A 22688-nucleotide genomic window follows, 5' to 3' on the forward strand; every position below is an offset into this window, starting at 1 on the left:
CAAAGCCCAAGGGAGAATGTTTCTTTTTCTTTCTTTTCTTTTCTTTTCTTTCTTTCTTTCTTTCTTTCTTTCTTTTTTTCTTTCTTTCTTTTTTTAAAGATTTTTATTTATTTATTATATGTAAGTACATTGTAGCTGTCTTCAGACACTCCAGAAGAGGGAGTCAGATCTCGTTAAGGATGGTTGTGAGCCACCATGTGGTTGCTGGGATTTGAACTCAGGACCTCTAGAAGAGCAATCAATGCTCTTAACCGCTGAGCCGTCTCTCCAGCCTGGGAGAATGTTTCTATGTTGTGGAAATACTTTATATGTAAAGCATGCTGGGAAATTCAGGAAACCCAGGTACATCCTGAGACCCATTAGGCAAGGCATGGGGAGACAGGAGTTTCTTTCAGACAGAAAGATGGCTGAATGTCCGTCGCTAGGGTTGGAAATATCCCACACTCCAGTGTCTATTTCTTCCTTGCCTCCCTCCCTGGTAGCCTGTGTGGTAGTGTAGGTAGCACTGACTCATGTCCTGCCTCTGGGCCTGGCCAGCACTTTCCCACTTTGGGTTCTGGCCGCTGGGAAGGTTATCTTTCCAGAGCAGCGGTCCTGCTGGCTCAGGCCCCACAGGGATTGGCTGCCCCAAACAGAGGTAATGTTAACAAACGCTTCCATTGCCTCCAGAAAGTGAGTTCCTCAGAAAGCCCAAAGCAGTCTACTTCAGAGCTGGTCAAGCCGAATCCCCTGGTCCGCTCCTCGTCCAACATCTCAGTGCAAAATCAGCCGAAAGAGGACCAGTCCCAAGAGGACCAGCCCAAAGCAGATGCGGCTGAGGACCGCGAGCATCTCCAAGGAACCGTGAAGAGCCTGAAAGAGGAGCTGAGCGCACTGCAGGAGCAGCTGCTGGAGAAAGAGTGAGTGCCGTCACCCGCACCACCCAGGGCTGAAGTGCTGGGCCCGTGTGAGCTACAACATCCACATCACTCACAGGGAGGGCAGAACCTGCCTGTGAGCTCAGCGCTTGGAGGGGTTTGGGCAGGAAGTCCGCAAGTTCAAGTCCAGCCTGTGTGTCTTAGTTTCTTTTAAACTGTGAGGAAGCCATGATCAAGGCTGCCAGCCCTGCCCACCCTGAAACCTGTTGCAGATGAAGGGTCTCAGGCCTCACCCACCTGTGTGCTGGTCGGTAATGTATGCCTTGTGCCCACCCCTCCTCCACAACCCTCCTCCCAAACAGCACCCCATCCCCTGACCTCCCCCCACTGCTTTGCCCGGGCTGGGCGCTGTCCATTGTCCATTGAGAGCTGGTTGGGAGATGCAGGGCCTCAGGCTCCGCCTACTCATGAGCTGGTGAGGGCTGCAAAACTGGTCCCACTTAGGAGCTAACTGGCATGGAGGGCCTCAACCCTGACTGCCTGGGAGCTGATTGAGGAGACCAGAGCCTCAGGTCTACCCACGCCAGAGAGTTAGGGTTGCAGTGTTTGAAGCTCAGCTGGAGAGGTTAGGAGTGGAGGACCCAGGGCCCCACCCACTGGGATGTGGGGTGGAAAAGCAGATCCTCACAGGTCTGGCGTGCACCAGTATTCCCAGCACTTGGGAGGCTGAGGCAGGAGGATCTCAAGTTTGAGTTGAGTCTGGCTACATAAAGAAACTCAAAAACCCAAGACGAGTGGTACAGTTCTCACCTAGCATGTGGGCCATCACTCAGTAATACAGTATTACCTAGCATGTGGGGTGCGAGTCACCCGTACAGCGCTCACCAAACACGTGGCCACCTTAAATTCAAGCCCTAGAAACATGGGATGGGGGAAGGCAAGATATGTAAACGTTCAAAGCTGCCAGACCCTCCAAACTGTGGCCCCAGCTGCCTCCTGGTCTGCTTTTACATGCATCGCTGAGAACTGATGTTCTTGTAAAAATTAGCATTTCATGGAAAGATTTGAAGTTGTGATGGTGGGCCTGAGAGACGATCATGAGATAAAGGCACATGCTACCAAGTCTGATGGCCTTAGATCCTGGGGCCCACACGGTGGGAGGAGAGAGCCAGCTTCCACAAGATGACCTCTGACCTCCCCATGGCACATGTGCAAGCTTACATGCACACAGTTTATATAAAAATAACTTAAGTTACATCGGACATTCTGAAGTAGATAATGTCTGTATTTTCTGTCATGCTGTCGTCAATGCAAAAATAAGATTAAAAAAAAAAAAACAGTTGTTACCTCAAAGGGGTTAGCAGTTTATTCTGTGGCCAGATATGAGGGACCACAGTTACCTCAGAAGATACCGTGTTCTACTGTAGTAACGGTTTCATGAGGTTGTTAAAATGACAGAACAGAGAAAACCCTAAGTCCAGGTGACTTAAAATATATCGGTGGAAACCACAGGTAGGCGGATTTCAGAGACCAGGGATTTCAGAGAACAGTTTCAGATGCTGTCTGAGGAGGACATTCTTAGCCTTTGGGTGAGTGTGGAGGCCCGAGGACCATCTGTACCTTCTGAAAGGATTTACCTAAAGGTCACATGGATGTTCAGTCACACACAGAGGTGAACATTGATGACTGTTAGGACTAACGGGACTTCAGGGTAATTTGACTTTAACCTTTAACCTTTGACCTTTGACCTGGAACATGGCAACCCTGCGCACTCACACACGTTCTGGTTGGTCAGATGTTTAACACGGGGACCGGAGCAGTAGCTTGGCAGTTAGGAACATTTGTTGCTCTTGCAGAGGACCTGGGTTCGATCCCCGGCACCCGAGTGGTGGCTCACAGCCATCCTTTATTCCAGTTCCAGGGGAGGCAAACATTCGCACACATGGAATAAAATCAAATCTTTTTAAAGTTTTAACGCCGGTGTGGGAACTGCAGTTTACACTATGAGGGGGTCAGAATCCATACCACTTACTAAGTGCTTGCTGAGTGACAGTCTGAATACTCGAGAGGAGGAGCTCATTTAATATGGAGATTAGCAAGATCCTGGAGGAGTGGGGTCACCCACGTGATGTGGCAGCTCTGGGTTTCAAACAGAGTCTCTTCCAGGGCTGAGTTCGAGGCGCCGGTACCACCCATACCTGTCCGGGGCTCAGTGTAAGCAGTGTCCCAGGTTAGGCCCCAGCAAAGCAGGTCCTTCCTGGGCTCAGACACTGCTGAGGAAACCACTGTCACTTAAGTGTCCTCAAGGTCTCTGTCTCAGGGCAGGATTTTGTTCCTGTTGACCCTGTCCCATGAGAGTCCCTCTGCACAGTGGTGTCTGCAGCGCACTCCTAGATACCACGCGCTGTCATTAGAGCCAAGGGCCTGTCGAGGGCCTGTCTAGATCCACTGCCCAAGGAAGGAAGCAGGGTCATGTGGTCCAGGAGGCATCATCCTCCAGTACGTGCTAGCCTTGGGTCTCGTGACCATGGAAACGTCTCCGCTTATGTCTCTCAGCCTGGAGATGAAGCAGCTGTTACAGTCCAAGACGGACCTGGAGAAGGAGCTGGAGACAGCCAGGGAAAGCAAGAAGGAGAGAGAGGAGCAGGAGCAGGCTTTGAGGTAAAGTACACCGAGTGCCAAGTGGTACCCTGACCTTGTGTTTTGGTTCTGTTATGACTGACTCGTTAGGATCTCCCTGGGACAAGCAAACTGGCCTCAGTCTACAGTTTTCCACCTACAGCCTCTCAGTTGCCAGAACAACTTTTGTTAGGATCACAAGTGTGTGCCTCTACCCCAGATATCCTGGGTTTGTCTGTGACAGGGTTTTATGCACCCAACTCTGGCTTTGAACGTGTTCTGGAACCAGCATGCCCTTGAACTCTGTATCCTCCTGCCTCTACCTCCAAAGGCTTGCTTGAGGTGCGAGCACACTGTTCTGTGTAGTACCTCAGGCCTTCCTGCGTGTTAGCCACTCCACCCTAGACCCACACCCCATCCCCTTTGCCAACTCCGATGACATTTTAGGAATGGTGCAGGGCCCAGCACCCTCAGCCCTGCCCTCGCAGGCTCATAGCGAGCACAGGTGACAACTCAGGCCCTCTCCTGGTGGTCATTGGTTCCGGGACTGTGGTCTCCTCACACGACACTGCCTGTTCCACTGTGTGACCAGGTCACGACTAAGGTGCCCTCCTTTCCCCTTGCACTTTAGGGAGGAAATTGAAGCACTCACCAAAAAGTGTCAAGAACTGGAAGAAGCTAAGAGACAAGAGAAAAGCTCCTTCATAGCCATGACTCACGAGGTACCCTGTGGCGGGGATGTTCCCTCGACTTTACACATGGTGGGGCTTGTAACCATTCCTTCATATTCAACTTCTCCACCATCACCCACGCCTGCCATCTGCCCTAATGATCTCGGGAACTTGGGTGATGTGTGTAGAGGCCTCAGGCTGGCCTTGCATCCCAGGCGATTTAGATGTGGTGGGTGCAGCTCTGAGGAGGAAGGAAGCCCAGAAAGGAGCAGAGAAGGAATAGCTCATTCCTAGCATGCATAGACGTGCGTTCCAGAACATGCTGCCCGGGCAGGTATTCTGCTGCACCGTCATTGTCCTGCCCCCCCCCCCCAAGCCCCATATGTGTTTTGTTGGTTTTGGAGGGCCGATCAGAACCCAGCCCCTCACTGGGGGATTCTAGGCAGGGGTTCTACCACTGAGTCACACCCCCAGCCCCTCACTGGGGGATTCTAGGCAGGGGCTCTACCACTGAGCCACGCCCCCAGCCCCTCCCTGGGGGATTCTAGGCAGGGGCTCTACCACTGAGCCACGCCCCCAGCCCCTCCCTGGGGGATTCTAGGCAGGGGCTCTACCACTGAGCCACGCCTTAGCCCCTCACTAGGGTATACTAGGCAGGGGCTCTACCACTGAGCCACGCCCCCAGCCCCTCACTGGAGGATTCTAGGCAGGGGCTCTACCACTGAGCCACGCCCCAGCCCCTCCCTGGGGGATTCTAGGCAGGGGCTGTACCACTGAGCCCCACCCCCAGCCCCTCACTGGGGGATTCTAGGCAGGGGCTCTACCACTGAGCCACGCCCCCAGCCCCTCACTAGGGGATTCTAGGCAGGGGCTCTACCACCAAACTATACTCCTAGCCTTCTTCTTATGTTTTATTTTGGGACAGGGTCTCACCTAGCTACCTAGGCTGGCTTTGAACTTATATGATCCTCCTGCCTCTGCTTCTTGGGTGCTGGCATTACAGGCCTGTGCCCTTCAGGCTTCTCCTCTTTTGTTTTTCTATGGAAGTCTCAGGACTTGCTGTCAGGCGAGCCTTGTGGTTGTGAAGGTCACCTGGGTATTGTCTACTTCCAAAGGTCAGTGAGAGGCCCTCTGGTCCCTGTTCTCTAAGCTCGACATCTGCGTGTTAAGGAGATGGACGCACCGTCTTGCTAATGTGTCCCACATGTGGGCACCTGACGTAAGCACGGGTTGAAACTAGTTCCTTAGAGACTAAACTCCCGCGGCCTCTCTTTGCTCCAGAGGGGCCTAATATATGAATAAACCTTCGTGGACCATACATGGTGGTGTAGGACCAGGATCCCAGCACTCAGGAGGCAGAGATAAGAGGATTGGGAGTTCAAGGCCAGCCTGGGCTGGGGAGCAGACGCGGTAGGTAAAAGCACTCTTGCTGAACATGCATGGAGACGTGCTAGGCACAGAGACAGGAGGATACCTAGGGCTTGCTTGCTACTGGCCTAGCTGCAGATCCAGTGAGGGAGTTTTTTTGTCCTTGAAAGAATAAAGCAGCGAGTGATATAGCAGGACACCTGGTGTCCTCCTCTGACCTCCTCAAATAAAGGGGCCTTCACCATGATCAGGACAAGACATGAAGAGGGCATGGCTCACCATGAGGATGGCTGGTCAACGCTTGTGACCTCTGAGCCACAGAGCATTTGCTGGCTCCCAGGTCCTGGGTATGTGAAGATTGCATAGCTGGAGGTGGCGCTGGTCCCGGGAGTGGCCTCCAGTCTGACCTCCCTCTCAGGAGCACGCTTCTTGCCCTGGGCTCTGTCCTGTCTGCCCAGGAGCAGCCAAGGCACACGTGTCAAAACTCTTTAGAGCAGATAGACATCCGGGCTTCGGCGCTGCCTGGCTCTGCCGTGTCGTCAGCCACCTACTGGCTGTGCATACCTCTCGGGTCTGCAAGTAGGCGAGGCTGGCTTGTGAGTGAGCCCCAGGGATTTCCCTTTTCCACCCCCTGCTGCTGGGGTCACAAGCTGGCATGCCTGGCTTAAAAGCTCATCATTGCTAAGGATCACACTAAGGTCCTCATGCACGTGCATGTCCTCACTTTACTGACTGAGCATCTCCCTGGCCTTGAACCTGCCTTGTGATGGAAGGACCATAATTTTCTGAGTAACTTTTACTTTATTGAGAAGAGCCTTGGTAGGTGGCAGATTTTGAGAGCACTGTCTAGACGTCAGCAGCGTTATAGAGGTCGACTCCCCCCCCCCTTTTCCTACCAAAAATATATCGACAGTATCTCACTTCAATTTCCCAAATCCCACTCTTATACCACATTAAAGAGAAACCCCCCAAAAGACCGCCACCGTGCCAGGTTCAGACTTTGTTTTATTAAGTCTGCTGTCTGATGAGCGAGGCCTGCTGCCCCTCGGGGTAATATCCTGGTTAATATCCTGTCCTCTGCCTGCTGCTGACACCTCGATAGCAGCTGGTCCCTTTCATTTCCTGCAGGCTCACCCAGAGCGCCATGCCCCCTCACCCTGCAGCAAGCACTCGGAGGCAGACTCCGACAACAGTGCTGGTGAGGAGGGTGGCTCCCAACCCCCTGCCCCGTGCTCCGAAGAGAGGAGAGAGGCTGCCATCAGGACCCTGCAGGCCCAGTGGAAGGCTCACAGACGCAAGGTGAGCTTCCCGGCCCGGGTCCAGCTGCAGAAAGCATTTGGTGTTTGTGTGCTCCATTACCCAGTATGGTTCCCAGTGGGCTAGCTCACAGAAGGCAAGGCTGCTAACTCTGGCTTCTCAAAAGGAGGGGTGGTGCACGCCTGTAACCCTAGCGCCTAACAGTATCAGGAGTTCAGGGCCATCTTCAACCACAAGAGACCATCTAGCAACAGTCGGTGACCTGACAATGGCCATCTTGGTTGGCCACAGGACTGTGCTTCTAGTTCCATCTTTATCAGTCGGTCTTCCTGGTGTAAACAGCAGGTGTTCAGCAGTGGACATGTGTCCAGGTGCTCCTGAGGAGACGGGATGCCAGTTTCAGAGCAAGCAATGGTTGGATTATTGCCACTCAAGCAGAACACAGGAGCCCGCCCCTCCTCCCTCCCCTCTGTCCCTCATGGGAAGAGAGTTAATATGGGCTCAGATTCTTTTATTTATTGACTCTTTTAAAAATGTAGTTGCAGTCATTATTCTCTTTAATATCCAAGCTGTCCCAGATAAGGTCTGAAGATCCCCTTTTCGTTGGCCTTTGTGGCTGCAGTGTTACTGAATGTGTCATTGATTTTTGGTGGAAGATTCCCAGGCCGAGTTGGGCAGGGAGACATAACTGTGTGTGTGTGTGGGGGGGGGGGGCAGTTCCGTTCTCCTTTCCGAGCAGTTCAGGCCTGAAGTCCATGCCTGAGAAACACCCTGACAGCGGTCCTCCTACCCAGTTAACTCAGTCTGGAAAGCCTCTCCCAGCTCGTCACACACATGAGAACAGGCTTCTAGGGAAGGGGACTCGGGGTGCAGGGATCCGCCGGGGACACCGAGCTATGCTCACATTAACTCATTTCTCCGTCCCTTATTTCAGAAAAGAAAAGCAGCTTTGGAGGAGGTAAGCCAGGTCGGTCTCACCCATTTCAGAACCCCGACTTTGACTGTGGTGTAAAGTGACCTAGGAGAGTGGGGGTAGGTAGAGGGTGTGGGTGGGGTATACACTCTTAACCACCGAGCCGTCTCTCCAGCCCCTTAAAGGCGTCTCTTTAAGTCCCAACTTTTCAGGAAATTAATTCAAACTCCAACACGAAGTTTAAAATACACTAGTAACGGAAGCATAAAGTGGAACACCTGAATAACTCCACATTTTAAAAATTCCTTCACACCCTCCATCTCCACGTTTGCTTCTGCATTGAGCAGTCCCACAGGCTCAGCCACGGACGCTAGGACACGTGTGCTGTGGAGCAGGGAGCACTGAGGTGTGGTGAACACTAGAGCTGCCATCCTGCAGCCTCGGTGTCCCATGGGATAGATAGGGAAGGACAGCAGCGTTGTCCCCATAGGCGAGGTGGCAGAAAGGAAAAGCAGGTTCTGGTGACAGTGAGATTGGAGTAAGACACTGGTATTTGCTACTGAGACCTCCTACATACTAAGTGTGCCACTACCACGGAACCACACCCCCAGCCCCTCCCTGGGGGATTCTAGGCAGGGGCTCTACCACTGAGCCACGCCCCATCCCCTCACTGGGGGATTCTAGGCAGGGGCTCTACCACTGAGCCACGGCCCCAGCCCCTCACTGGGGGATTCTAGGCAGGGGCGCTACCACTGAGCCACGCCCCAGCCCCTCACTGGGGGATTCTAGGCAGGGGCGCTACCACTGAGCCACGCCCCCAGCCCCTCACTGGGGGACTCTAGGCAGGGGCTCTACCACTGAGCCACGCCCCCAGCCCCTCACTGGGGGACTCTAGGCAGGGGCTCTACCACTGAGCCACGCCCCCAGCCCCTCACTGGGGGATTCTAGGCAGGGGCTCTACCACTGAGCCACGCCCCCAGCCCCTCACTGGGGGATTCTAGGCAGGGGCTCTACCACTGAGCCACGCCCCATCCCCTCACTGGGGGATTCTAGGCAGGGGCTCTACCAATGAGCCACGCCCCTAGCCCCTCACTGGGGGATTCTAGGCAGGGGCTCTACCACTGAGCCATGCCCACAGCCCCTCACTGGGGGACCCTAGGTAGGTACTATACTGCTAAACCATGCTTGCAGCCTTCCCTATATTTTTATTTTGAGAGGAGGTTTTCCCACATTGTCCAGGGTGGCCCATGGATTTGTTTGTGAGTCTTCTTTCCCCAACTTCAGTCTTAAGTAGCTGAGACAGTGGCCTGTGCTGTCAAGCCCTCTTCCTTGTGGGTCTTCTGCCCAGATGTCCAGTCTTGCTCTGTGGCTTGCCAGTTAGATTAGCTCGCCTGGGCTAGGCTTCAGCCTGGCCTCCGTCCAGCTGTTAGGTGTGCTAACATAAGCCAGACCCAGAGCTCAGCCTACATGTGGAACTGGGTGTCTCTGGCCTGTTACTGCCCTTTAGTTTGGCTCATTGGTCATTGTATACAGGGGTCATCCATTCACCCCAAGACCCCAGGAGCCAAGAAGAAAAGGCATGGCTGGCAACTTCATGGCATCAAATCTGCACAAGAGCTGGGGCGTGGCTCAGTGGTAGAGGGTGGAATATCTGCATAGAATCCACCAGTGAGCGCTGGAGGGGTGGCTCAGTAGTAAAATGCTTGTCCAGAGTGCAGGATGCCCTGGGTTCAAACACCAACACTTAAAAAGCAGAAAAATATCTTACTGTCACTTTGTGACTGAGAAGGATGTGTGTGAAAGGAAGTCTATAAAACAGATCAACCCCGCCAAGGCGATATCTCCAGGTACGTGAGGTCTTCAGGGCACACACTGTGGCACACACCTGCAATCCCAGCACTCACGGGACAGAAACATGAGGCTCAGCATATGTTTGAAGTATTCCAGAGCTGTGCAGCAAGACCCTGACTGGAAAAGCCAAAGTAACGTGTAAAGTCTGAACTATTATTAGCAGCTAGTGTAACTGTGCTTAGCAACTGGTTCGACTGTTCAGGATTAGTGTTGGGGGAGGGAGCCGGCGAGCAGTCAGCATGTGCCTTTCTCTCCCTGAGGGACCGACCCGTGCATGCACCAGCAGGGCGGGGGTTAAGAGGCGGCACAGGGAGGCCCTGTGCCATGCCCCTGAGGTCACACAGCAGTAAGAGGAGTTTTCTCCATAAGGCTTTACTCTTCACACACACACGCACCACTGTCTGCTAACTGAGTCCTTCCCTCTCTCCTGCCAGGCAGCGACCGTGCTCCAGGCGGCCTTCAGGGGACACCTAGCTCGTTCGAAGCTTGTGCGCAGCAGAGCCCCAGACCCCAGGCCCCCCAGCCTGCCGCGCCTTCCCAGCCCCCTTAACCAGGTAACCATCTGAGTGATGGACGCCGGCTGTTCAAGCCCTCCTCAGCCCCTCTTGCGTGTCTTCAGCTGAGGAATCTCAAGCCCCTTAGGCCTGCTAGTCTTCCCGGCTGAACAGAGGTGTCTGGTGCTCCACCCATCCCTTGCTGGGACAGCACATCTCGGGCGACTTTAGCGTTGGGGTCCGAAGCAGCACACCTCACAGTGAATGCAGTGGGGGTGGGGTGGGGGCGGAGGGAGGAAGAGCAGTGAGGGGTCAGCTGGGAAGCCCCCCTCCGGGGAGATCTTTCCGTGCTACGTTTGGAGCCGGAGACAGGGTGGCCTCAGACAGGCCTGTCTCCCCTTGTCATTGACCACAGAGCTCTCCTACACCCCGTGTCCCAAGCCCCATCTCCCCGGCTGAAGACAACCCAGCCCAAGAGGAGGCCGTCATTGCCATCCAGTCCATCCTCCGTGGGTACCTGGCCCAGGCCAGGTTCATGTGAGTAGGTTGCAGGCACCTCTGTGCTGTCACTTCGGGGGTGGCGGATACCCATTTTGGGGCCAATCAGGACTCCAGTAGGACACGGCATGTGTTGTCACGGCCCTGTCTGTGAGCCGTGGCCTGGCAGTTCCCCACAGCAGCTGTTAGGCCTGTGGACCGTCCTTGCTTCTCTGTAGGCATTGTGTAGGCCGTAGGCTCTTGCCCTCTGCGGAAGACCTTTCTAGAATGCATGGTGGGTTGGAGGCAAGCAAGTAGATGTGTGTACATCCTCTGGAACAGGGATGTGGGGATATCCTCTTGAACAGGGCCCATGCGTGTGTGGGTGCCAAGAGGTTGAGCTCACATAGTGTTCCTTTTTAAAGAAAACTGGAGCTTGGCACAGTGGTACCCACCTGTAATCCCAGCACACGGGAGACTGAGGCAGCAGGAACATGAGTCTGAGATCGGCCTAGGCTACATAAATAGATCTGATTTAGCCTGAGCTAGATGATGAGTTCCAAGTTAGCCTGGGCTACAAAGTGAGTTTGCGGCCAGCCTAGGTTATTTATTAGCAAGAGGATCTCAAAAAGACAAAACAGTATGACTGACAGTCCTGAGCTCAGTGGGGATGGGAAACCTTGAGGACATGAACGGAGGGCAGGTCCACGGTGTGTCACCTGTGGAAGAGGCTGCCCGCTGGCCCGAGTGCTGCAGCATGCAGACCCCCCCTGGCTCAGCAGAGCTTTCTGTCTGTCTTCCAGTGCCAACTGCTGCCGAGAGATTGCCGTGTCCTCGAAGAGGGAAGCAGTTTCAGTGACACCCTCAGAATCCGCCTCCCCACCCTCCCTCGCAGCTTCTCCCGGTAATTTCACTCACTTGGTTCTGACCTAAGGGGGAGGTTGCCCTACGAGGGTTAAGCCAAAAGAAGGCTAAGTCCCCAGAGGCTTGTCCCCAGTGTCAGCTGCTAACCCTGACCCTAATCCACCTAAGTTCATACCTTATACCCGAGAGAGACTCACTGTCCTCCGTTGCTGCTGGGACCACAGTGGGGGCAAGGCAGTAGGTGGCAGCAGTGTGGGTGCGGTGCCCACGTGTCCCTGCGAAGCTGCGCAGTCAGAGCTTCCCTGCGTTTTGCCTCTTCAGGGCTCCTCGGGCCAGGGCTTCTCCTGATTGCTTGTTTAGGGAAACATTGCTTTTATTCCCTTTCCTACTCCATTAAAGCCCCAAAGCTGGCTGAAGATCTAGCTTCATGATAGAACACTTCCTAGTATGTGTGAGGCCCTGGTCCCATCAAGATTAACAAGCTGAGCGCTGGTGGCACACCCTCCATCCCAGCACGCGGGAAGGCAGAGGCAGGCAGATCTCTGAGTTCGAAGTCAGCCTGGTCTATAGAGCCAGTTCCAGGACAGCCAGGGCTACACAGAGAAACCCTGTCTGGGGGTGCGGGGTGGGAGGGAACATTAGGTAAAGAAGCCCAGAGCTGGTGGGGGGCGATGTCTACTGCAAGGCAAGTAGAAGGATCCAAGTTCAGTTCCCAGGCCCCACATCTTAAACCCCCCTGGGCATGGTGATGTAATGTTGGTACCAGAGAGGAAGAGACAGGAAGATCCTTGGGGCTCATCAGCCAGCCAGCTTAGCCAGATGGGCAAGTTCCTGACCAGTGAGACACCCTGCCCCCCAAAAATATATCAAAGATGAGCAGCACCAGAGAGATGATATGTAAGATTAACCCACATGTGAACAACATACACAAGCATGTGTGTGCGTATGTGCACACACACACATGTAAAGATATGCCCAGGGCACAGGCAGACTGTCCCCAGCTATGAGGTCTGGTCCACACTGAGGTGTCACTGAGGTGTCGTCCCCATAGGACCCCTGCCTGTGGGGCATCTCCTCACAAGCGGAGGCCAATGCAGCGCAGTAGCCTGTGGGTTCCACTGTTCTGTGGATGGACCTGCGACTCCCGCCTTAGTGACAGTGGCTCCCTGTGACTGGCGTAGATAAGGAGCTAGGGACTTTGGGTCCTGTAAACTGTAGAAGCTCAGCTGAGGTTCTGCCCATGCGTGTGACGACGGCCCAGGGAGCTGAGTCACCTGGTGCTTCCCAGACATCTCTGTGCCGAGCCCCTGGGTGTCGGGGAGAGCTAAGGCTGGCAGGGTCGACAAGTGCTGGCTGCCAGGGGCAGGAGGGTGGCTGGCTGCTGGAACGGTCAGATAGGTTGGCTGGGCCTGCCCAAAACTGATGTGACCTACACAGAATGCGGCCCATCAGGAAAGGACAGCGAGGCGAGCGGTGGGGAGGCTGCTGAGGACGAAGATGAGGCAGAGGAGCCGCCAGACCTGCAGCCCTACTCAGGTAAATGTGGCAGTGGCGGGCAGGGCAGCACCTTCCTGAGTAAGCCCTGAAGACTGGGTCCTAACGCTGACTCCTACCTCACCCAGAGTACAATGGGTGGCTGGCCCTCAGCCTGACCAGTGCCCACCCTACTGTTTTTTTTTCTCTGAAGTGCTTGATATAAAACCCAAAGCCTTACACATGCTAGAGAAGTGGGGTTGAGCCACACCCGGGCTCTCACTGGGGGATTCTAGGCGGATGCGGATGCTCTACACTGAGCCACGCCCCCAGCCCCTCCCTGGGGGATTCTAGGCAGTGGCTCTACCACTGAGCCACGCCCCCAGCCCCTCACTGGGGGGTTCTAGGCAGGGGCTCTAACACTGAGCCACGCCCCAGCCCCACAGTAAGGGATGATTTACCACTGACATCTCAGCCCTTCATGGGACAGAGTTGGGGGTTAGTAGGCATGTACTGTGCAGCTGAGTCATACTCCCAACCCTCAGCTAGTTCTAACTGGATCAGTCATTCCCCTTTAATTCCCAGGGGCCCCACTGGAGCCCGTGTGGAGAACCCCCTGCCACAGCATGCTCAACCTGCCGGCACAGTTGAAACTCCAGCTACTTCCGCCGTCACTTTCCAAGCTGCACCAGAGCTTTACTGTTCTCTCCAAACCCTTGTCTGCAATACGCAGTGAGCTCTGGGATTTCAGAGAAGGCAGGCACGCAGACACCAGAACCCGGAAGCCACCGCCAGCCTGCAATCCCCCGGGCTCCCAGAGGCTTTAGCCTGTTCTCCAAAAAGCCGCCTGTGCTGATCTCACCGGGTCCAGTGTCTGCTGACCTTTAAATTATTTGGTCGGGGCTGAGGTGTTTGTTTATGCTGCCCTTTCCTCTTCTTGTCAAATGAACTTTTAAAGTGGCAGGTTTGTCACCTGTGTAGACCGGCCCAGAAGCATCCACTGCTGAGCAGGTCCTGACCCCGGGATCAGTGACCGTGTGAGAACAGTGAATGGCGGGTCCTTCGAGCTCGTCGTGTCGGGGCTGTGCATTGGTTGGTTTGTAGTTGCAACCGGCTCTCACTCCTTGGCCCCGGGTAGCCTTCACCGGCCGGCTTCCTGCCTGTGCCTCCCGAGGCAGGCAGTGCAAGCGGAAGAGCCACACCCAGCCCTTGGTTGTGCTTTTAAAGAAAGTTGAAAACAGTGGTGCCTGCCTTCAATCCCGGGAATGGCAAGAGGGGGAGGGGTTCCAGAGCTGACAAGAGTGACTTTGAGGCTAGCTTGAGGTTATGAGACCCTGTCTCATAAAAGAAAGGAAGGGGCTTGGAAAGGTGGCTTCTTGGTTCAGAACACTGGCTGCAGTTCCAGAGTGCAGGGGTTCAGTTCCCAGCTCCCAGGTGGTGGCTCAACTCTGTAACTACAACGGACACATGGTGGTACATAGGCATAGATTCAGGCAAAACACCTATGCACATAAAATAAAACTTTCTTTTTAGTTTTTCAAGACAGGGTTTCTCTGTGTAGTCCTGGCCATTCTGGAACTTACTCTGTAGACCAGGCTGGCCTAGACTTCAAAGATCCACCTGCCTCTGCCTCCTGAGTGCTGTAATTAAAGGCGTGTGGCCACCACTGCACGGAATTAAAAAAAAAAAAAAAACCCTCCCCGTTGATTTTAAAGATTTATTATTGTTATATCTAAGTACACTGTAGCTATCTTCATATGCCCCAGAAGATGGTGTCAGATTTCATTACGGATGGTTGTGAGCCACCATGTGGTTGCTGGGATTTGAACTCAGGACCTCTGGTAGAGCAGTCAGTGCTGTTACCCACTGAGCCATCTCTCCAGCCCCCTCCCCACTTTTTTTTTAAGAGAAAGGGAAAGAGGAATGGTGAGAGAGAACAGAAAAGGAATAAGGAGGAAAAGGAAAATAAAAATAAAGACTAATGCCACAGACCAAAATCCCAAAAACTAGAAGCTGAGGCAGGAGGATCATAAGTTAAGGCTAGACAGGGCTACGAAGCAAGACACTATCTCAAAAACAATGCCCCATCCCCCACCCACCCATCCACACCCACCCTGGGCAAGAAAATGGCTAGGGAGAAAAAGATTGAGGGAACTCTGTCTGGGAGGAGCTGTCCGCCGCACAGGTCAAGCCAGGTGCAGTCAGTCAGATGCTAATCCTAGAACTCCGGTGTGGGAACCTGAGGCAGGCAAGCCGGAAGCTGAGCACCGGTCCTTGGCCCTCCTTGGCCCTCCTCGTCTGCACCATGGGACACAGATGCCTACACAGATTATGAAACACAATACAAGAAGAAAAGACTGGGGTGGCCACTGAGCTGCCCCGGCTGTAGTTTACATGAACTGTGGTGGGCGCCGATGCGGATGAGGTGGACTGTCATGCCATCTGCTTCATGGCTGGGCTGGAATCTCACTTTTTAAATCTCAAATTGTTAACCGATCATTTCTCTCCTCCTCATTAGGAGCAATGAGCGGGGGGCTCTATGCCTCGGAGGAGCTGAAGGAGACCGCTGCGTTGGAACCTGCCCCCTCCATCCCCGACTCCACCCAAGGTGGCTACGGGGACTGCCCATCCTCATCCAGTCTGGAGGCTGTGCCCAGTGTGAAGGATGTGATGTGTGAGGAAAGGAGCAGCAGCACTGGAAGTGCAGGGCCATCCCTGGGTATGTCCCCTCTGTCCTTCCACCCCACTCCACACCACGCCAGACAGGGCAGGCTAGGGGGCGGGGCAGTGTAGCCAGGACACGCTATACCAGTCCCCAGTCGGTTCGGAATCCCTTTGCATGGTCTTGGTTCCTGAGCTAATCTTACTCTGTAGGACTACTCTAGGCCAGGCTGGCCTCAGACTCACTGTGTGACCCAGGCTAGCCCCAAATGTATGATCTGCCTCATCTTCCTCTTCCTCCTCTTCTTCCTCCCCATCTTCTAGCTTTCTGAGTGCATCACACACCAGGCTTGCAAGTGGTTTTTGGGTTTTGTTTTTTTTTTTTTTAAGATTTTTATTTATTTATTGTATTCACCATTGCTCTCTTCAGACACACCAGAAGAGGGCATCAGACCCCACTGCAGATGGTTGTGAGCCACCATGTGGTTGCTGGGAATAGAACTCGGGACCTCTGTAAGAGCAGCCAGTGCTCTTAACCGCTGAGCCATCCTTCTACCCAGCCTACAAGTGTTTTAATATCAGCAGCTGCAAGACTATCAAGGGCAGGTGTCCGCAAGAGGCTCTGTAGTGTCGTGGGGGGGGGGGCTCTGAAGGTGGGCCCTTGGCCATGTGGGTGAGGCTTCAGTCTTGTGTACCAGGAACTGCAGGTGTGTGTGTGTGTGTCTCCCAGCCCGTCTACCCCCTGTGCTGACTCCCCCTGACTGATCTCCCTCTCTGGTTGCTTTCAGCTGAGCCCTCTCCCCCGGGACTGCAGCCCTTGTCGCCACCACCTGTGGAGGACATCTGCTCGGATGACTCAGATGACATTATCTTTTCGCCATTTCTGCCCAGGAAGAAAAGCCCCTCCCCATTCTAGGACCCCAGCCGTTGCCTCCAGGTGAGGTGGCTGGGGCGCAAGTTAGAGGACTCTGAATTTGAGAAGATTACTATCTTGCTAGGGAAGAGCCCTGCCTCGCTGGGGGACACCTTAGCCATCCATTTTCTTACTTGTCGTGCCTGTGCCTTTGAGGGATGCTGGTGGCTCTGTGCTCTCTGGGGATGGAGGGATGGAGGGAGGGACAGTGGACACCTCCCACTTCCATTTCCAGCTTCAGCCCTCGTGTTTCCAGTGCCCGCAGTAATGCCCACCCCGAGCCAGGGCAGCAGCGAGTCCTGCAAAGACGAGAACTCTTGCAAAGTCTACTACTTGCCCTTAACCTTGGCACTGCCGGCTGCCACGTTGGCCTAGCCTTCCTGGTCCGCTGCTGCCCAGGGCCTTGGCAGGTGCTACAGCTAAGTCTCCTGTGCGTGCAGCGGGATGCAGTCATAGGAGAGCCAGCAAGAAGCTATGGTCATCAGGGTCCCCGACTGAGTCCCTGTCCCAAGGGCTCCTTGTTCCTCCTGTTCTTATCCCCTAACACCCCCACCATCCCCAACACCCCCACCATCCCCAACACCCCCGCCCCAGGAGGATGAACTCTGGGAAGAGTACCAGGCAGCATCAACACAGAGCGAGTGGCATAACTGTAATTATGAGGCAGCCCGAGGATGGCTCAGGTCACCCAGACACAAGGGAGAGAGAGAAAGAGAGAGAGAGAGAGCGAGAGAGCGAGAGCAGGGCCAGGAGGCAGCCCATTGTCCCAGAGGAGATACATCTCAGGAAGGACAAATTCTAGTACAGCCCTGCCTGTCACTGGGTGTACAGAGGTACCTGCAGGCCACCAGTGCCGTCTGGCCCTCTCAGCATCCGGCAGCCTGAGGTGTTGGTCTCTTGTCTGTGAAATTATCTCCTGGCAGTGGGTGAGAATGAGGGACTATGGGCCTGGACAGGGGTTTTCAGCGTATCTGGGCTCCTTGTGGCATAGGCCTGCTGCCCAAGGGCCTCTCCAGAGTGCTTGTTGGACTGGCTGCTGGTGGTCTCCATAGCAGGCCCAGGCATGCAGGTCACTGGAGATGGGACTTCCTGGTCCCATAGGACTGAGATTCGTCTCAGGGAAAATCTTAATGTTCCTTCTTGGACTAGGCCAGTGCGGACACCCAAGAGGTTTGCTGTGGGGGGGCCATTTAATTCCTGGTATCCTTCTCCACAAAACGCCTACCTGAAAGGCACACAGCAGGTTAGGTATGGGACACTCAGGAAGTGAGCTGGGCTTGGGGTCAGAGACTAGGAAGAGGGGGCCAGCCTGGTCTACCTGCTCCAGGAAGGTGTAAGTGTCCCTAATACTCTGATGGGACCAGGCACGGCTGTCTACCCATTTTTCTCCACCAGGGGGCAAAAAAACCAACTCAGCCAGGCCCCGGCCATTGCCTTTGGCCTGTAGGTTGCCTGCCAAGTTACTCAGTGACCTGATGGTAGCTTCACTTACACGGCAGCGGCAGCGACTGGAGCCCTTTGTAGATCTGCTTCCTTGTCAGAACTTGGCTGTGCTCCCTGTTTGATGCCACCGCTTGAAGCTTCAGAGCCCCCACCCACTAAGGCACAAGACAAGTGGGCCTTGTGTGCTTGAACCTTCCCCGCCAGGGTCCAGGGGCTCCACACACCGCTGCTCTGTCCCCTTCCCTTATTTTACGTCACCCATTTGTGCTTTGAGTGCTCCGAGTGAGCGAGCGGTCACCAGTTCGGGCTGGGGTGTCTTCACCTTCACCCGAGGGGGTGCTCCACTTCAGCAGAAGGGCCCGTGCAAGATGACACCCCAGCTGCAGGGCAGGGTGTGGATCTTAGGGCCAGCCTGCATACGCAGCCTGGCCAGGGGGCAGTGAGTCTGAGCGGCCCCTGCACTTGGGTTTTCTAAGAACATGCCTCTGAAAACCAGGAAAGCTGTGGCCCTCCTGTCCTTTGGTGTAGCAGCTCGTCTATTAAAGGCAAAGCTGTCTTGAAGCTGCCCCAGTAAATGAGGTTGCCTGAAGCCTCTGCCTTTGACAAGTGTCCTGAGTCCTGTGCTCTCTACCACGCGCCATTGCCAGAGCAGACTGCCCCTGGCTGATCTGAAGCCGAGAAGGAACGCGCCTGGGGGAGGGGGCGTGGCAGCCTGTTTGGGGAATAGGGGCAGTACGGTGAGCACCCACCGACTTCTCCCGGAACTGTGGGAACTGGAAGGCCTGTCCGCCTGAACTTCACCTGATCTCTAAGACAAGAGTCCTTGGGCTTGGCTTGGTTTTGTAGGTACAAGTTCCCTGATTGGCCAGCTAGGGCCATTGGCAAAACCAAAACTACAGAGGAGTGAGGAGGGGTGAGGTATATATATGCCAATCACCAGGAACTGTGGTCAGATGGGAGGCCGTGGGCTGGCCCAAGCCTTCTGGGAGTGTGGCTGGTCTGTGATGCAGCCAGCTGTGGGGCCTTAGGAAACAGCAGAATTCATCCCGGGGGGATAGTAGGAGTAGAGACCTTTCTGAGGACCTCAGACCCCAGCATTCAGAACCAAAGCAGGCCCAGGTATGTGCAGAGATGGGTAAGTGGATGTCACTGTGCCCTGATTTCCATGGCAACACCTCCACACCACCTTGAGCTTAAAGAACAGGAGTGAGCCTTCAGTGTAGGCTGGTAGGTAATTCATCTCTAAAAGAGCCCATGCTCTCTCTGTGACCCGGCCCCGTGGGTGGCTGCCAGCCCGCTGACCGCCAGCCACACTGCTGCAGCTGACCCGTGTGGAGAGCTGAAAAGGTGAAAGGCTGCTCACACCACTCACACGCTTGCCAGAGGCCCTGGGCATCTCTGGAGAATGCACAGGAAGCCAGCGGGGCTCGGGACACAGTGCTTGCAGGGACCTTATGAGATGCTGTTCCTCTTACCTCAAAAGCCAGAAACAGAATGGAACCACCCTCCTGGAAGAGGCCGTCCCTGTGAAAAAGCAAGATCCAGGAACCACCACAGCCCTCGGCTCCCCTTGCTCCACCTCCGCCCACCAGATGCAGCTGAGGAGGAAACAGAGGGGGGGTTGTACAAACCAGGCTTCCCAAAAACTAGCAAAATAGCAGAGAGCTGCGTGTGGGTGGGAGCAACCCTGCAGAGATTGGAATCAGAGCTTTTGTATGGTGCAGGGGATGGGACCGAGGTCCTTCTGTATGCTAGGCAGGTACTCTACCACTGAGCCACACCTCCAGCCCTGGCTGCATTCTTAATGTAGTATGATCGCAGGGCCATGCAGCATTCAGAGGGGCCTTAGAAGCCACCAAGACCATAGTCCCCGTCGGCCACCTGATGGGTGACCAGAACTAATTTGCCAGGGCCCTGTGCCTGGCGCCTGTGTGAAGTCTCACAGCACATCAGGAGCTTTTTGTAGGTCCACTCATTTCAGCACCAAGGAGCGACTGCATGAATGACCTGACTGCAGGTGCGGCTAGATTCTGTCTGATAAATGTCTATTTTTGTCTCCCGAGGGGGGAGTGAGTGAGGACTATGCCTTCAGGCTCACAGAGCCAGAGCCCTCTCTGTGAAGAGACCAATCATTAGAAAAAGAGGAAAGATGGGAGCAGAACAGATGTCTTTAAACCTATAAATACCTTCCCGGGAAAGCGCTCTCAACTTTTGAGATCTAAATAAAAATTCCAGTATATCCTGGTCAAACTAATTTCAAATTCCTCCTTGGGGGGCGGGGGGCGAGCAGTGGATGTTCTCGTGTGGCCCAGATGCCCTGAGGGCCAGAGACTCAGCAAACACAGCTGACTGGCGTGCAGCCAGGCTGCCCCTTTCTTGAGGGTCCCATCTACACCGGGTTCACGGGTCCGCATACGGCAGTCATACTGCAACAGACTAACCGGTCTAGTGCAGGTCACGGCTGGCTAAGCACCTGTCAAAGCAGGGAAGTGGTCTGAGGAAAGAGCATCCAGAGACAACCCCATCTAGGGATCCATCCCATATACAGTTCCAAAACCCAGACACTTAGCGATGCCCACAAGTGCTTGCTGGCCGGAGCTGGATATAGCTGTCACCTGGGAGGCTCTGCTAGTGCATGAGGGGGATACTCTCATATTGAAAAGGGTCCCCAATGGAGGAGCTGGAGAAAGGACCCAAGGAGCTGAAGGGGGTTTGTAGTGCCACAGGAGGAACAATATGAGCCACCCAGAGCTCCCAGGGACAAAACCATCAACCAAAGAGTACACATGGAGTTACCCATGGCTCCAGACACACAGGCAGCAGAGGATGGTCTTGTTAGACACCAAAGGGAGGAGAGGCCCCTGGTCCTGGAAAGGCTCAATGCTGCAGTGTAGGGGGGAATACCAGGTCAGGGAAGCGGGAGAGGGGTGATTGGGGAACAGGGAGGGGAGATGGCTTATGGGATTTTTGAGGAGGGGGACCAGGAAAGGGGACAACATTTGAAATGTAAATAAAGAATATATCTAAGAAAAAAGAAGCTGGAAAATGAAACTCAGAATAGCTCAGGCCAGTGAGGCATGGATCCCCTGGCCTTTTGGTCTTAATTTTTTTTCCCTTTAAACAGTTTTACTAGATAGTACTTACTGGTGTGGGGTTAAAAGCATGTACCACCACACCCAGCTAAAAAATATATAATTTATAGTAAGCACAATGGCTCAGTAGATAGATACTTCTTGGTACCATGCCTGAAAACCTGAGTTTGGTCTTCACCCACAGGGTGGAAGAGAAAACCACAAGTTATCTTCTGCCATGGGTATACATGTGTATGCATGTCATGGTGCATGTGTGTGTGTGTGTGTGTGTGATGAGAATATTTAAAGTGTATATATGTATATGTACTTGTTCATGTTTGTGTGGGTGTTCAAGTTTGTGTGTGAATGTAAATGTGGTGTGTGTGTGTGAATATAGGCCCGAGGTCAATGTCTAGCATCTTCCTCAACTGCTCTCCACCCTTTATGTGTAATTATTTCAAAGATGAAATGTGTGCCCCTTGCACATGTGGTGCCTGTCCTCAGAGGTTATAAGGGAACATGGATCCCCTGGAACGTGGAGTTGCAGATAATTGTGAACCACCATGAGGGTGCTGGGAATTGAGCCTCAGTCCTCTGCCAGAAGAAGTACTCTGAATCCTCTGTCCAGGTTCCACTGGATCATCTGAGACAGTCTTTCACGGACCCGGGCCTCACTGATTCAGTTACAGGGGTCGGCTTACACACCTTGGGGTCAGCCTGCCTGTCTCCTCCCCACACCGGGGTTTCACACGTGTGCTGCCTCACCCAACCGATGCTGGCGACCTGAACTCAGGACCTTAGACTTCCAGGACAAGCTCTTTACCTGCCTAGCCATGTCCCAGGTCCTTTGTAAAAGTGTGTGTGTGTGAGTGTGTGTGTGTGTGTGTACCACAGCATCCTGTGAAGATCAGAAGAAAGCTTGCAGAAGCCAGTTCTTTCCTTCTGCTGTGCTGATACCAGGGAAATGAACTCAGGTCATCAGGCTTGGCAGCAAAACCTTAACCCACTGAGCCTTCTTATCACTTCCTGGCTCTTTAATGGAAAAAAAAAAAAAGCACAATCTCAATAAGTCTCCCAGCCTACACATGCCTTGAATGAGAGATCCTTTGGCCTCAACTTCCCAAGGAGCTAGGAATATAGCCTGCGCTACCCCTCCTGGCTCACACATGCCTTCTTAAAGTCTGGGGAGACTGACTCCCATGCCTGGCCAGGATGGTTTTAAATACACCATTCCCCCAAGTCCTCAGGGAAACGCAGAAAAAATTTGAATCCCTCGTTCCTTCTGGCAGCGCTGTCAGATTTGGAATACAAATGAGGAAGGGAACTAGCTGGCTTGTCTGCACAGGCACCCACTAATGACCTTTGGCTAACGTGCCTTCCCGTGGGCTCCCTCGAGTTGGACCCGGCTACAGCCCTATTAGCCGGTGCCTGTCTGAGGACCCTGGAAAAGGTTTCCATGGTGCTGGGGCTCTCTGAATAAGGAGAAAGGGGTGCCCCTGAGCTACTCGTTAATTAAGCCCAGAACAGCCAGGATTCAAAGAAGAGTCCAGAATGTGCCAGGGCTCCTGGGGACCATTCATGGGACCCAGCCCGCGGCTTTCTTCCTCGCAGCTCCTCTCTTCCCAGGCCCAGCTTCTAAGAGATGAAAGCAGAGAGGCTGTGGCGTAGGCGGGGAGGGGGGCACCGCTGACATAATACACAAGAAAGGCTGTTCCCTGCCAGGGCTGCCGCCATCCACCCCCTCCCTTGGCATATG

At 54.1% G+C, this 22688-nt stretch overlaps 1 protein-coding gene across 12 annotated transcripts in view; it reads left to right on the top strand.

Annotated features, from left to right (window-relative positions):
- Positions 1–20090, top strand: part of Iqce (IQ motif containing E) — a 39367-nt gene extending 19277 nt beyond the window's left edge. For 4 of the 12 annotated variants that reach the window (XM_052167879.1, XM_052167889.1, XM_052167887.1 and 1 more), the window contains 11 exons: positions 670–899; positions 3414–3518; positions 4108–4198; positions 6644–6814; positions 7707–7739; positions 9971–10090; positions 10446–10567; positions 11311–11411; positions 12809–12907; positions 15363–15563; positions 16294–18468. In XM_052167879.1, the coding sequence (XP_052023839.1) occupies positions 670–899; positions 3414–3518; positions 4108–4198; positions 6644–6814; positions 7707–7739; positions 9971–10090; positions 10446–10567; positions 11311–11411; positions 12809–12907; positions 15363–15563; positions 16294–16421 (1401 nt within the window). In that variant the 3' untranslated portion in view covers positions 16422–18468. The other 8 variants (XM_052167880.1, XM_052167883.1, XM_052167881.1 and 5 more) reach the window with 8 other exon arrangements.
- Positions 20091–22688: the final 2598 nt, after the last annotated feature.

Source organism: Apodemus sylvaticus, chromosome 22 (genome assembly GCF_947179515.1).
Source record: "Apodemus sylvaticus chromosome 22, mApoSyl1.1, whole genome shotgun sequence".
Taxonomy (NCBI): Eukaryota; Metazoa; Chordata; class Mammalia; order Rodentia; family Muridae; genus Apodemus; species Apodemus sylvaticus.